Raw genomic sequence first — 12,784 nt, 5'->3', positions numbered from 1 at the left:
GACAATTTACAAATGGCACTTTTTTAAGTTTGAGTGATTTGCAAACAAATAAACCACTAATTATTATTCTATTAATTCTCTTAAGAGTCAAGTGATGACCTACCTCTCTCCTTGTCCAGGAAGGCTGCTGTCTCTCCTCCCGATCCCTCTGGGTCTGTTCTTGTGTGATTGGCAGCTAGACTGGCCCACTGAGAGACCCAGCTCGAGTCACCAGGAAGAGCCTGTGAGGATACACGAAAGGGTGGTGAAGGGTGGCGTAACAAGAGAGAAGGAAACAAGAGTAGGAAAAGTGGAAAAGGGAGAACTTAAGTCAGTAGCAGCACCAACTGTCATACATATAGAGCACATCATATGTAACATTGGCCTTCATGTCTTTATCTGATTGTGAGAATGAAGCGCTGGTTCATTAAAACAAATTTCTAAAATTGTATTTTCAGAATAAAATGAAAATATGGGTATAAAATCAGGATTTGAGACTGACTGCTAGGAAACTTCAGTCCAAAGTATATATTCTACTCATTCCTAATAAATTTCGAATACAGCCCTCCCAATCAGCTTATAATAAAGTTTTTATAGTGATGAATAGTTGCTTATATTACTTGGATAAAGACATGATAGGCTATCAATGCTCATACACATTGCCCCTCACCCTCTTATGAAATTGCCTACAGGGCAGAACATATCTCTCCTCGTATAAGCATGATCTAGGTCAGTCTCTGGGAGGACAAGCCTCCTTCCTTTTGATAGGAGTGGAGTGGTCAAGCCATGAGAGTGACAGTGACTCACATAACTGAGCAAAACTGAGTCCACTTCTTTTAAAGTATTATTTTTTGGGCTTTTATGTATTTATTCCAGTGACAGTAAGTGGTGAAGAGGCCAACAGGAAGTAGGCAGAGAGAGGAGAATGACATGCAGCATAGATCCTGTGGTAGGAGTTGAACCTAGGACGCTGTGAATGGAGGAAAGAAGAAACTGGAAAAATAAGTTTATTTACCTCTTTTCCTGTCTCTCCTTTCTTCTTTTCTTTTCCTTCTCCTTTCAGGTCTGGCAAAGCAGAGGCGTCTTGGTTCTGCTGAACACCAAACACCTAGACAGGAAAAAAAAAAAAAAACCCCAAAAGCTGACAAGAGGGGAAATGATGGACATGTTGATAAGCAAGCATTTGTGTCATACTAGCCAAGTAACCTTTTATCTGAATCCAGCCTAAGTAGTGTAGCACACTTTATAATGAACTCCCAATATATGTAAACACAGGAAATTTTATTCTATTTTCCTCTCGATGAACAAAAGTAAACTGAACAGCAAGAAGAAATTTATGAAGAATTAAAGGTCCAGTCTGCAGTCAGTTTAATTCCATAGCAACACACATACAGAAGCATGCATGCATGCACCCCCCCCCCCCCCCCCTCCAACACACACACACAGACCAGTTTAGCATTGTGCCAATTAGGGTGTCACCTAATTACAGGAATTAGCATAACAACACTTCAAGTTTTGAACGTAATTAACCCAGACAAACACTTGCTAAGAAACAACTATATTACTGCTGCATCGAAGATAACACCAGTACATACCAGTATACAACACATAAGGGTGAAGTATAAACTGTTAGATATTATTTAATTTTGGTTTAATTTACGCCTGTCTAATAACCTTTACAGAAATATAATTAACTTCCATAAATATGTTGCCAGGGGACAATCAAAAAGCTCTGTTGATATGTGGATGTGAGACAGATTTTGCACTCTTTGCTGATTGTTGAATCTTAGCCTGAAACTGTTACTTCCCTCTCAGTTTACTGCTTTGCCTGTTTCGGAGATGTTGTCTATGACCATGAGAGACCACAGTGGCAACAGCAGGTAAATGGTGCTTTGAGTTTTCAACATCCCTGGAGCGGTTGTTTAATAAAGCAGGACAGTGCTTGACCATCTCTCTCTGGGCTATTAGAGAAGCATTAAGTTCACCACTGGGATGGAGAAGATGGAGTGATGGTCAAACAAAGCAATGGACAGAAGATTGTTTTAGTGGGAAAAAAATTCTCAAAGGACTTGCTAACCCTCAAAGCGTTAACGAAGCAGGCAATTAGGAGACGATTAATCTTGGTCTGATTTATTTGGGTATTGTGAAACCTTTCTCTTCAGAGTGCAGAGGGACAATGCCTTTTTATTAACTGCGATATGATAATAATGCATCTCCAAATGGTCAAAATAACATGTTGCAGTATTATGGATAAGGTGGAACGACAGAAATCATACTATTTGGTTCAGGTACTGGTACCCTCCCTGACATTCCTACTTTGTCTATCATGCGCCGTGCCTCCTCTTCCTCCGGGTTTCTGTTCTCCAATTCAATAGTATACGTCCCCTTATCACTATGGTCATCCTCCGCCACTCCTCCAGCAGCCCCTGCTTCTCTGCCCACCACCGATGTGTCCTCACTGGGGCTTGTGGGGCTACCTGTTGCCAGCCCAGTGCTGGCTGAGCTCCGACCAATACTTGGGTCCTCTGACCTCTGCTTGAGCAGCACGCGGGCAGCTGTAGGGGCACCTACAGTCACTGTAGCTGGTATTGGAGCTGGGGCTTTACCTAGTAGGAACAAATATATTTCATAAAATCATCAATTACAAAAACATAGCATACCGGTACTCATAATTTTTGAGAATGAAAATGAAGAGAATACAAAAAGCTAGTTTTATTACCTGAATCTGAGGCTGTCGTAGCAGAGGTGGAAATGCTGAACACCTTGGGGTGAGATGGTGGCTGAGGACACAGTCCCTCGCCACCAGCCCCTGCTCCCAGCAATGGTGCAGTCTGGGAAAATGAATATGACCGGCGCTTGCGAGGGTTTTCCTCGTCGTAGAACTCAATCATGAAGGCAGTGCGGGTGCCGGTTGCTCGGGTACCACTCACTGTAACGTTCCCACCACCTGCTCCTGTAGCTCCTCCACCTCCCACATGGCTATGTGCTGCTTTTAGACGCTCCTCGAGGGCATGGCGACGGTTGGCAAAACGCAGGCCTAGTCCATTCTCAGAATCACTCTGGGTGCCATCCTCATGCTTGCTGCCTATCAGTGAGTAAGAAGAATAAACGGCAGATAAGTCTCTACAATGCATTTTTTTTTTATGTTGAAATTGCGTAAATAAAAATTTACAATACCATAGCTGCTTACCTAGGTTTGCATGATAGTACAGTTAACATCAGGTTTGAATCTCTATCTGACTGTGTAATTTTAGTGATAACCTGTGAGATCTGAAGTTAACAAACATTCTTAAATCCATATGATAACATATGCATTCAACAGTAACATAGCAACAGCCACAACAGCTGTATTGCATCCACTCAGACAGTACAGAAGTATTGCACAGTCCACAAAAGACTGTGGTTCTTCAGGTATCTATCTAAAGTAAATAACCAAGAAGAATAATCAGGAAACCTAAATATCATACAGCACACCTTCCTGAGAGCCCATCCATTGCGAATGATGCAAAAACAAACAAACATTTGCTGGAACTATTACAGCTAAAATGATCCCTAAACCTACTTACCATGTGGCTGCTATTTCTATATTTTTATCAGTCTGGGGGACATCAGCATGTCCTCCAGTGTTGTGCAAATGCAGACAGTGTACCACACTAATCCAGCCATGCCACCCATATACTTATTGGCACTGCCTACTTCACTGACAGCTAGAATGAGCAACAAGAGGGAGGGGAGTAGGAGAACGAGTAGTACGAAGCAGTGAAGGAGGATGATTATGAGTGAGTGAGTGAGTGGTAGTAGTGGTAGTGGGGAACAAAGGACTTCAGGGATAGAGTGAAAGAAAAGTGAAGGGGGAACAAGGAAGGATGCTGGGGGAGGCTGGTGTGCACATAAAAGGAGAGAAAGTGGATTTAAGAGATTGTAAGAAAAGCCAAAAAGAGAAAGGGTTGATTTCTAAGTTCAGGACATTCAGGATGTAGTGTGTTATATATCATGCAGAGATGACAGCCATTACACATTCACAATGTCAGTCAAAGAACCAACAGCTAAGAACAGTGTCAGAGAGAGGAGGAGATTAAACACCACAACTGCTGTTCTGACTGACCACCAAAAGACATAGGCTCCACACATTTTTTTCAAAATCCACTGCACAGCTTCTGATCAGTCATTCCTTCCCTGGTTCACTGGTAGAATAATTAGAAAAGTCCTATTACAGTGTGGGTTGAAGTAGTTATAAACCATTATACTCAGTAAAGTTATTGCTATAGAGAGTCATTATTGTTGTGCATTTGAAGTTACAATTTCGGTCCATAATAGAGAGGTCATGAATGCTTTTATTAAATTATCACAGATTTTTGTCTATATATTCATTACACATTTGGATGAGTTTAATTGTTGTAATTAGTTCATCAGTGTAGAAACAGTTGGGTGATGTCTTCTGTGGATCAAGAGGATCCTTGGCATATCCACTTGGGCTTTGTGACTTTGAATTGACATCATAGGGCTGTATTACAAAATGGGTGCTTGAAGTTTGAAGGTCAGAAAGAGTCCAGTGAAAGACAATATGCTTTATGGGAATTTAGAACCAATAATTTGTCCTGTCACTTTACTGAAGGAAAATACAATAAGTTGCAGCGGCCCTTCAAGTCAAGTTTGCATCAATTTTTTCCACATTCAATAATGTACTCTCTTTTCTTACTGTTTGAAATTTAATAAAGCATAAATTTCATTAAAAAAGGAAAAGAGCACAGAAGGAATGAGAAAAGAAAGCAGCAGTGCGTTACAGTGGCTTGAGTAGATCTGCAGATGAGCAGACAGAGAGAGGCAAGTATTTCATGCTGTGAGCCCAGACAAAGAAGCTGTTGGCAGGGCCAGAGGAGAACAGAGGTGTCTGTGAGAGTCCAGTGCTCTGCCCTGCTTGCCCCAACGTGACTCACAATGGAACTGGCCTCTGTCTTTGCTGCTGGCTACACACACACACACACACACACACACACACACACACACACACAGACAAATGGACAGATGGACCGGCAGACATGCATACATGCACACAACCTCAAACATATTGAACACTGTGAGCAAAAAATAAAGAACAATATGCATGTGTAATATACACATTCAACCCTGACTATCCATAGCTTATACTACAACTGTGAGTGAATATCAATTATGCAAATACTCATCTCTTGTTAAAAATCACAGACTATAACCTTGCAGCATCAAAAACATGGCCAATATCAGCATTATATCTTTTTTGGGAAGGAGAATGCACAGATTTTTAGAGGTTACAATAATGTACACATCATACTATAAAGATGTTTCCCCGTATAGCTATTTTGCAAGAAGAAAAAGACTCACCTTGCTCTCAAATCAAAAGCTTCCTTAGTTGTCCCCTCAGTTTCCTTGCTAAGCTCCTGATTCTGTCTCCTTGCTATCTCTACGACACACCCTAACCGTGTCTAACATACCTCTTCTCACACACGCTGCACTGCTTGCCTGCAGATCAGTGCTGAGCAAAAGCACCAAACACAGCCACGATGAATTTCATCCACACAAATCCACATGTGCATAGGCACATGCCTCAGACACACACACGCAAATATGCTCCTGCAGCCTTCTCACACACACACACACAAATATGCATACATACAGATATCCACTGCTAGTTTTGGTTCTTTCTAATCGTCTATAACTGTATTCTCTCTTTGCTGGCCATTATTTGCATCACGGTTACTATAACAACTGTCTACCAAAAAATGTTCTCTCCTCCGTCACCACCTCCCTTTGCACTTTTACTGCAGTCCAGGCAACAAGCCTCTCTTTCTCTAGCTCTCTCTAGCTCTATCCTTCTTGCTTTCCTTTGTCCAATCACCTTTTCTTTTGCTGCAAATGCTGCTCTCAGCAATACCATAAGATCTTCTGCTTTAGTCCTCCATCCTATGCACTTGACATGTCAGCCCTTAGCATCAGTGGGCTCTCAAACCAGCTGTTATCCTTTTTTCTAAGCATCTCTCTTTTCCCCCTCTCCTCCTTCTTGCTCCACCCTTCTTTTCTCTGTCTCCTTTGGTGGTTGTGGTTGTTTTTTTCCTACCCATGTTCCAACTACAATCCATTTCTTGATTTCCTGATTCGTCTCTCAACTTTCAATGACTGAACACCTGAAGGAGGAAGAACTACACTTTGTAGTAATCTCAAAGTTAGTCAGACAGTTAGAAACTTCCATTAGGGAAAACACTCTGTCAGCCACTTGACCTTGACCTGACAACTTTCTTTAATGAATTTGGTTTCCTGTCTTCCACTGCTACTTCACAGATTTCCATTTTCATCAGCTCCTGCCTGCTGGCCCCACCTCCATGCAACTTAACATCATAAACTGGCTTCCATTTCATGAACTCATGACCAGCATGTGGTCTATCATAGCTTTGCTTTGTTTCAAACATAAGCTTTCTTTACTGGCAGTGCCAAATCTAGCCTGTCTTTGACATGGCTTTTCTTACAGAAACTCCTACCAGCACTGCTAAAGGAACAAAGAAACTCAAAGAGGCACACAATGTACAGTTATAGCAATCTGAAATCTTACCCCAAGCATACATAGTAACAATCCTCCAGAGCTAAGTAGATGGATTTTAGGTGTCACACTGACAATCCAAGAGAAAAAACTCTCGCATCTAAAACACTAACAGTTAGGCATTACTAAAGTTACACAGTAGTACATGCAGAGGGTATGAGTTTCTCTCTGGATAATATGTCTGTAAATGGTGAAAAAGGGAAATTCAGTTGGGGCTGTGCTATACTACCTATGCTAAGCCTTGTCACTGGCTGTCAGAGTGTAGGGGAGTAGACGGGTTTAAATATTTCTGTCTTCTCGCTGCTAATCCTCTGGCTTGGTTACCATTGCCAACATTCCCTGCTCTTAACAAAGAATCCACTCCATCTCAATCTTCTATTTGTCTCTTCCTTAACTATGTGGAGACTGTAAAATCTTGTAATATAAACGTATAACACTGGCATAATGATAAATATGATTAATAACACAAAATGTAATGTTATTGCAGATTTTAAATGAGAATTTTTAGTGAGACAACTGAAGGAAGGATTAATTAATTAAAAGGGATGGAAACCAATAGCCTTTTAACAACCTTGAGAAATCAGAATAGTGAATAGTGAAAACAAGCTTCACCTTTCAGTCTTTTGAGATGGACTGGCACATCGCTCTTGATGCTCTTGCTGTCATCCTCTGTTGACTCACTGCGAACCAAAGTGGGGTCATTCTGGGCCAGCCAATCAGCCACCTTGCTCTCTGATGCCATCATTGCTGCCTGCAGTGTGCTCAAGTCCCTCCCTCCAGTGCCGCCACTTCCAACTCCACTCTTCTTTGAGCGAGAGCGGTGGTGGTCAGTTGTGAACTTTGACACATGGTCCTTAATGGTGACTTTCCCTGGAGAAGTGTTGTCAAACTCAATGGTGAAGGACGCGTGACCTTGAGATGTGGAGCATACATCACAGTTGGATTTATATATTTGACTTCTTGCTATAGTTCCATTATACCATATACATGGTTATTATTCCAAATGGGGTCAAATCAGTGAATGGCCTCTGCTACAAATTGATTGCTTCTCTGTTTGCACTAGACAATGATGGCCTTTTTGTGTTTCATCATATAAATTACTTTCTCATTTTACCATGAATGAGAACATATTACGAACAAAAGGTCAACGTGACTACATTAAAATCTATTAATCATCAACTACGATAGCAAAACATGAATTTAGTAATGTCACTAATTTAAGAAGTAGTCATTTACAATATTGGGTATTAATACAGGACTTAACTTGTAAACAAGACACTGAAAAACTTACACCACCCTGCCAAGAGCATACACCACAATTATTATTATAAATCATAATAAATATGTAATTCACCTGCAGTTGTGTGAGTGGTACTGCCCTCTGTGTCTTTAGTGGGAATCTCATGGATACCATTATTGGCCATGTGACCTTCCTTTGTAGGAATCTCAAAGTAACTAGAATCGGGGGTGGTGTTTGCATGAAAGCCGTCCTCTTTAGCCCTGTCCCCTCGTCGTGCCTCTTTGTTGTCTAGAATTTGAGAAACAAAAGAACTGCATTACAATAAGCTTGGGCCAGGTTATTGAATAAAATGAATGGTTTAACAAAAGTATAATGTACTTAACTAAAGGTGGTAGGCTGCATTGTCCAATGTCTTTAAGTTAATGATGAATATAAGAATATTTTGTTCAGTTAATCTTCAGGATATTATATCACTGAAGATTAACTGATCGCTGATATATATCTAGTATTTATTTAATTACCGTCTGTTACAGCTTCTGTGCAGACAACAGAAAATACATTTATTAGTTTAATACCACAACATCCAAATGGTTTAAAGCCAGAGCAAGAAAACACTCCTAACTTTCATTCTTGAAAGCTAGAAGAGAAAGGCCAAGCAAGGCCCCACATGGACCAATTTAATTGTGGTCTGCTTTTCAGCAATGTCAGTGTCCGATCATTTGTCAGAATTACTGTCTTCTGCAAGAGGTAGCCCTTAATAAATACACATATGTTCTGCCTTCAGCTATCTTTCACTGCCTTTCATAGTTACACAGGACAAAAACTGCTCTGGTGCACGTACAAAATGAGCACTTATTTTCTAGTCTGTTCACATTAACAAACAGAGCCACTGTGGGATCTGAATATGATAAATGATACTTTCAGAAATTAGATGGGCCATCTGCTTCATGTAGGGGAGCAGCAAATGTAGAAACATATGGTCATTGGTACACAGCAAACACAGAGACAAACTCTGCAGAATATAATCACAAGTAAAAAAAATTGTGAGCCTATGTTTCATGATTTATACATTTAGACATATTTCAAAATATTACTGTACCACCTGAGCACTTGTGAGACAAAGCAAATACTGTGTTTCCAGGAAACAGTATCTTTGAAGCAGAAGGCTTATTTCTTACTTATTTTCACTAAAGTTCAGCATTTTGGGATAATTTACAGCATTGATTTAGTGCAAATATGAGGTTCAACAATGCGTCCCCTGTCATAACCATGTCATAACTACATATATTTATATAATAGTGTCACTGATGTATATCTGTCAAAAAATCCCAAAGAGCTTTATATGTTCAAAAAATAATCTTGTGAAAACGCCAAACGACAGTGTCATAACCAAAGCTGCACCTTCCTCTACTCTATGATAAACTGATTAAACTTCCTGTATTTCACAAACATATTAAGTGTGAATGTAATCATAGTTTCCATTGATGTCACCATAAATCACACTGTCTTGGAAGCACCTCATAATTACTGTGAAGTTTCATGAATGAGTTTACTGACATCCATGGAAAGACCATACAGCTCATATTAATGCTGATGTTGACTTCCTGGACATAGGACATCAAATCAGATTAGGTTATGCTACACAGAAATATTCAAACTGGCAAGAGACACAGCATTACAGACTCATGACATTCTGGAATATATGGCCATATAAGGGAAGTGTGACTGACATTAAAGAACAAGTGACTAAACTTAAAACTGTAGTGACTTCCCATTTAAATATTTAATGTATTAAGTGCTAAAGAATTAACCAACCAGTTTAGCCGTTAGGTTCCATAGGTAATAAATAACTGTAAGGTAAGTGGACGTCACAGTAATACAAAGCCCTTCACCAGTTCCATTAATCAAGTATTGGGAATTGAGAGCTATACTTACAGAGTTAGAGTGCTTAACTAATGATCGCTGCAGTGCAGAGAGAATCTCTGTAGTCTGAACAATAAGTGTGGCTGTGTGTGTATGTGTGTTAGGAGGAAAGGGGGAGCTGGTGCAATGGTGTAACCCAATCAGCCTGAATAACAATACGTAAGAAGAGGAGGGGGCTGTGACAACACAGTCTATTCAATGGGAAGAAAAAAGGACACACATTAAACTTAACTACCACACACTAACACATGCAAAAAACACAAAAACGTTCAATTGTGTCCTGCCCCAAACCGCTTTCTTTCACTTCCCCTTCAGTGCTACAACTCAAGTTAACAGTTTAGTAAAGAAGACATACTCAAACTATTAGAAGAAACCAAACTATTTGGAACATCTCTCAACTGTGAGGCCCATGTAACCTACATAAATACAGAGTGCAACACCTCCTGGAGAACGCTGCTTCATAAAACAGATCCAACATCACAACATCCATTTAGTACTCAATTGAAAAGTCGTTATAGAGGCAGAATGCCTGAAACTCACCCTCTCTCATTACTGAAGGAAACAATCCCATTTGGCAGATAAACTCCACACAGGAAAAAAAAACTCCACGTTATAGCAAAAAGCCTACATAAGGAATTATTTTTTTAGACTGGAGAAGATGCTGTCAATCTAAGCATCCAGATGTGGTGAGATATTTGGGTATTTTTCAGTTTGCTACAGTGTTTGATTAACCTTACCCACTCCTTCTTACTTCATTGGTCCACACTAAACCGGCATGGCACAGACAGATTTTGCTTCACTGAGCTGTTTTACTATTGGTGTAGCCTCTAATCCTGTTACTCTGACTGTCTACCACCAGCTAATGGGACCTCCCCCGTCCAACAGTCGCACATACACATATTGTAAGCAGACACATATACAGTGAAAATACATGCACCTTCCTATATACAGTCATAAATACAAACATACAATCAGGCAGTAATTAGTGACTTTCCACACAAACTACAGTAAAGAGGGCTCCTATGTTCAATCTGCACCACATTTAAAATTTCAGTGTTATTTCCACTTCCCTATGAAATCTGTGTTATGATTAGACATGAAAACCCACAAGGTTGTTCTGTACAAAAACTGGGTAATTGTTTTTTCAAAATTTTACTTAACAACAATTAACTAAACGTGCAATGTGCAAACACTAGTGGATTTCTTCAATATTATTTTCACAATCTTTGTTCCTCATAAAATGTGACCATATAGAAGCGTCATTTTTAGGATTTTAGTAATTGTTACCTTCAGACATATCCTTTTCAATTATTTAAATAACTGTCTGCATGATTTTCTTCACTGGAATTATACCGAGGAAGGGATGGGGTGTGTTATACAAGTTTAAAATACACCCTACCGGAAATGGAGCTGTCATGTTTTTTAGTGGATGATTTGGTTTCCTGTTTGAAGGAATTTTCATCATCTGCATCCCCATCCCCCCACCAAGAAGGCTGGCCATACAGTGGGGTCCCACGAGGCAGGGCTGCAACATCCCCTAAGACAGATACACAAATGCATGACACATTTTGACAAAGCCTAGCAGAAGGTATGCATTTTCAACTGTGGCCCAATATATTTATTATCTAATATACATATTATTTCCACTGTCAACAAACACTGTTAATTGTATCCTGTATCCCAGCTGCTGTTTGCGTGTGTTTGTGCATTAATTGCCTCAGGCCGGGTCTTGTACTACTGGCCTATTTACAGAACTTGAGATGGCAGAACAGGTATTCATACGTGCACAATCTGTCTTTCATGCTCTCTCTCTCTTCCGCTGTTTTTCAAACACACATGCGTTAAATAAAAGAGGAATTTTTCCATTTGATTGATCCCATTAGATTGAATGTTGACATGGCATGACAAGAATCCTGTGGCAACTACTTTTTTAGTGGACAGCACAATAGAAAAAAGGGACAGGAAAGAGGGAGTGGAATGACATGCAACAAAGGTTTCCAGCCAGATTTGAACGAGTGATGTTGCTACTTCAACCACAGAGCTAGATTACGCTTTACTCCATGTTTAAGTCTCTGTTATTTCCCCTTCCTTTACCTTCTTATCTTTAAGTATCCCTTATCCTCAGTAAGTGAGTTTAATCACAGTATGTTTAGACAAATATAGATGCTTTGTACCAGTTATGTGCAGTGGGTAGGGGAACTCTATATTTAAGACACTGAATGTATGTCCTCCATGCTGTATAATATGTGGGTGAGCCATGATTTTACAGTCGTAATACTGCGGGATTACATCCTCAGAACGGAAGAGAGGTTGCCATTAAAGGCATGTGCATCAGATGGGGTGACATTTAACAGTGTATGCTTTGCTTGGGCATGTTTTTGGTCAACTTGTGTATGTGTGTGCAAGTGAATTTTACTGTATTTTAAGAAAAGTAGTGCTGGCATATGGGTTTGCATTATGCAGAAACTCTGACCCTATTACATCTTAATCTGCACAGTAACAAAAGCCCCACATGGCCTTGTTGCAACATCTGGAGATTATCTAGAAGCCCTGCTAGCACCCTAGATTTGTGGGTGACATCAATTACGAGTGACACCATAAATCACATTCACCATTTGATGGAGTTACTGTTGGTGTGGGTTAAAATCCTTTCCCAGGTGACCATGTCCACCCCCTACTGGTGTGGGATAAAATCCAACCACATTTTACTTCTCCCTTCACAGTATACTGTCTGTTGGATATTCTGACTGTTTTTTCAGAGAAGAAACTCACCATAGAATGCTCGTGCATATAATATACATGATTTTGTGCATCAACTAATTTGGAGAATGTAATACGTGTACGGACTATGTATGAATTCAGAACAAACAAGCACCATGAGAGCCAACTGTGACTTTTAGATGGATAGATAGATTGACATGGGGAAGAGAGCCATGACAAAAATACTTTTTGTGCTGCCAAACTCAAACATATGTCTGGATTTCAGACAGTTGCAAAAGATATATTTTGATATAAAAAGAAAAAAGACAGGACTTCCAGTGGCGGTCAGTGAATACAAATTTTAAAGAAAA

At 40.0% G+C, this 12,784-nt stretch overlaps 1 protein-coding gene across 6 annotated transcripts in view; it reads right to left on the bottom strand.

Moving 5' to 3' along the window:
* The window catches only part of cep170aa (centrosomal protein 170Aa), a 36,757-nt gene that overhangs the window by 8,224 nt on the left and 15,749 nt on the right, over positions 1-12,784 (bottom strand). For 5 of the 6 annotated variants that reach the window (XM_029521157.1, XM_029521156.1, XM_029521159.1 and 2 more), the window contains exons 8-14: positions 11,113-11,250; positions 7,905-8,078; positions 7,163-7,462; positions 2,699-3,064; positions 2,296-2,585; positions 995-1,087; positions 104-221 (exon numbers count right to left, since the gene is read on the bottom strand). In XM_029521157.1, coding sequence (XP_029377017.1) covers positions 104-221; positions 995-1,087; positions 2,296-2,585; positions 2,699-3,064; positions 7,163-7,462; positions 7,905-8,078; positions 11,113-11,250 — 1,479 coding nt within the window. Of the gene's footprint in view, positions 1-103; positions 222-994; positions 1,088-2,295; positions 2,586-2,698; positions 3,065-7,162; positions 7,463-7,904; positions 8,079-9,725; positions 9,786-11,112; positions 11,251-12,784 lie in introns of those variants that run through there. The other variant, XM_029521161.1, reaches the window with a different exon arrangement.

This window comes from Echeneis naucrates, chromosome 15, assembly GCF_900963305.1.
Source record: "Echeneis naucrates chromosome 15, fEcheNa1.1, whole genome shotgun sequence".
NCBI lineage: Eukaryota > Metazoa > Chordata > Actinopteri > Carangiformes > Echeneidae > Echeneis > Echeneis naucrates.
The sequence above is the reverse complement of the archived record's forward strand: the minus strand, read 5'-3'. Positions and strand labels throughout refer to the sequence as shown.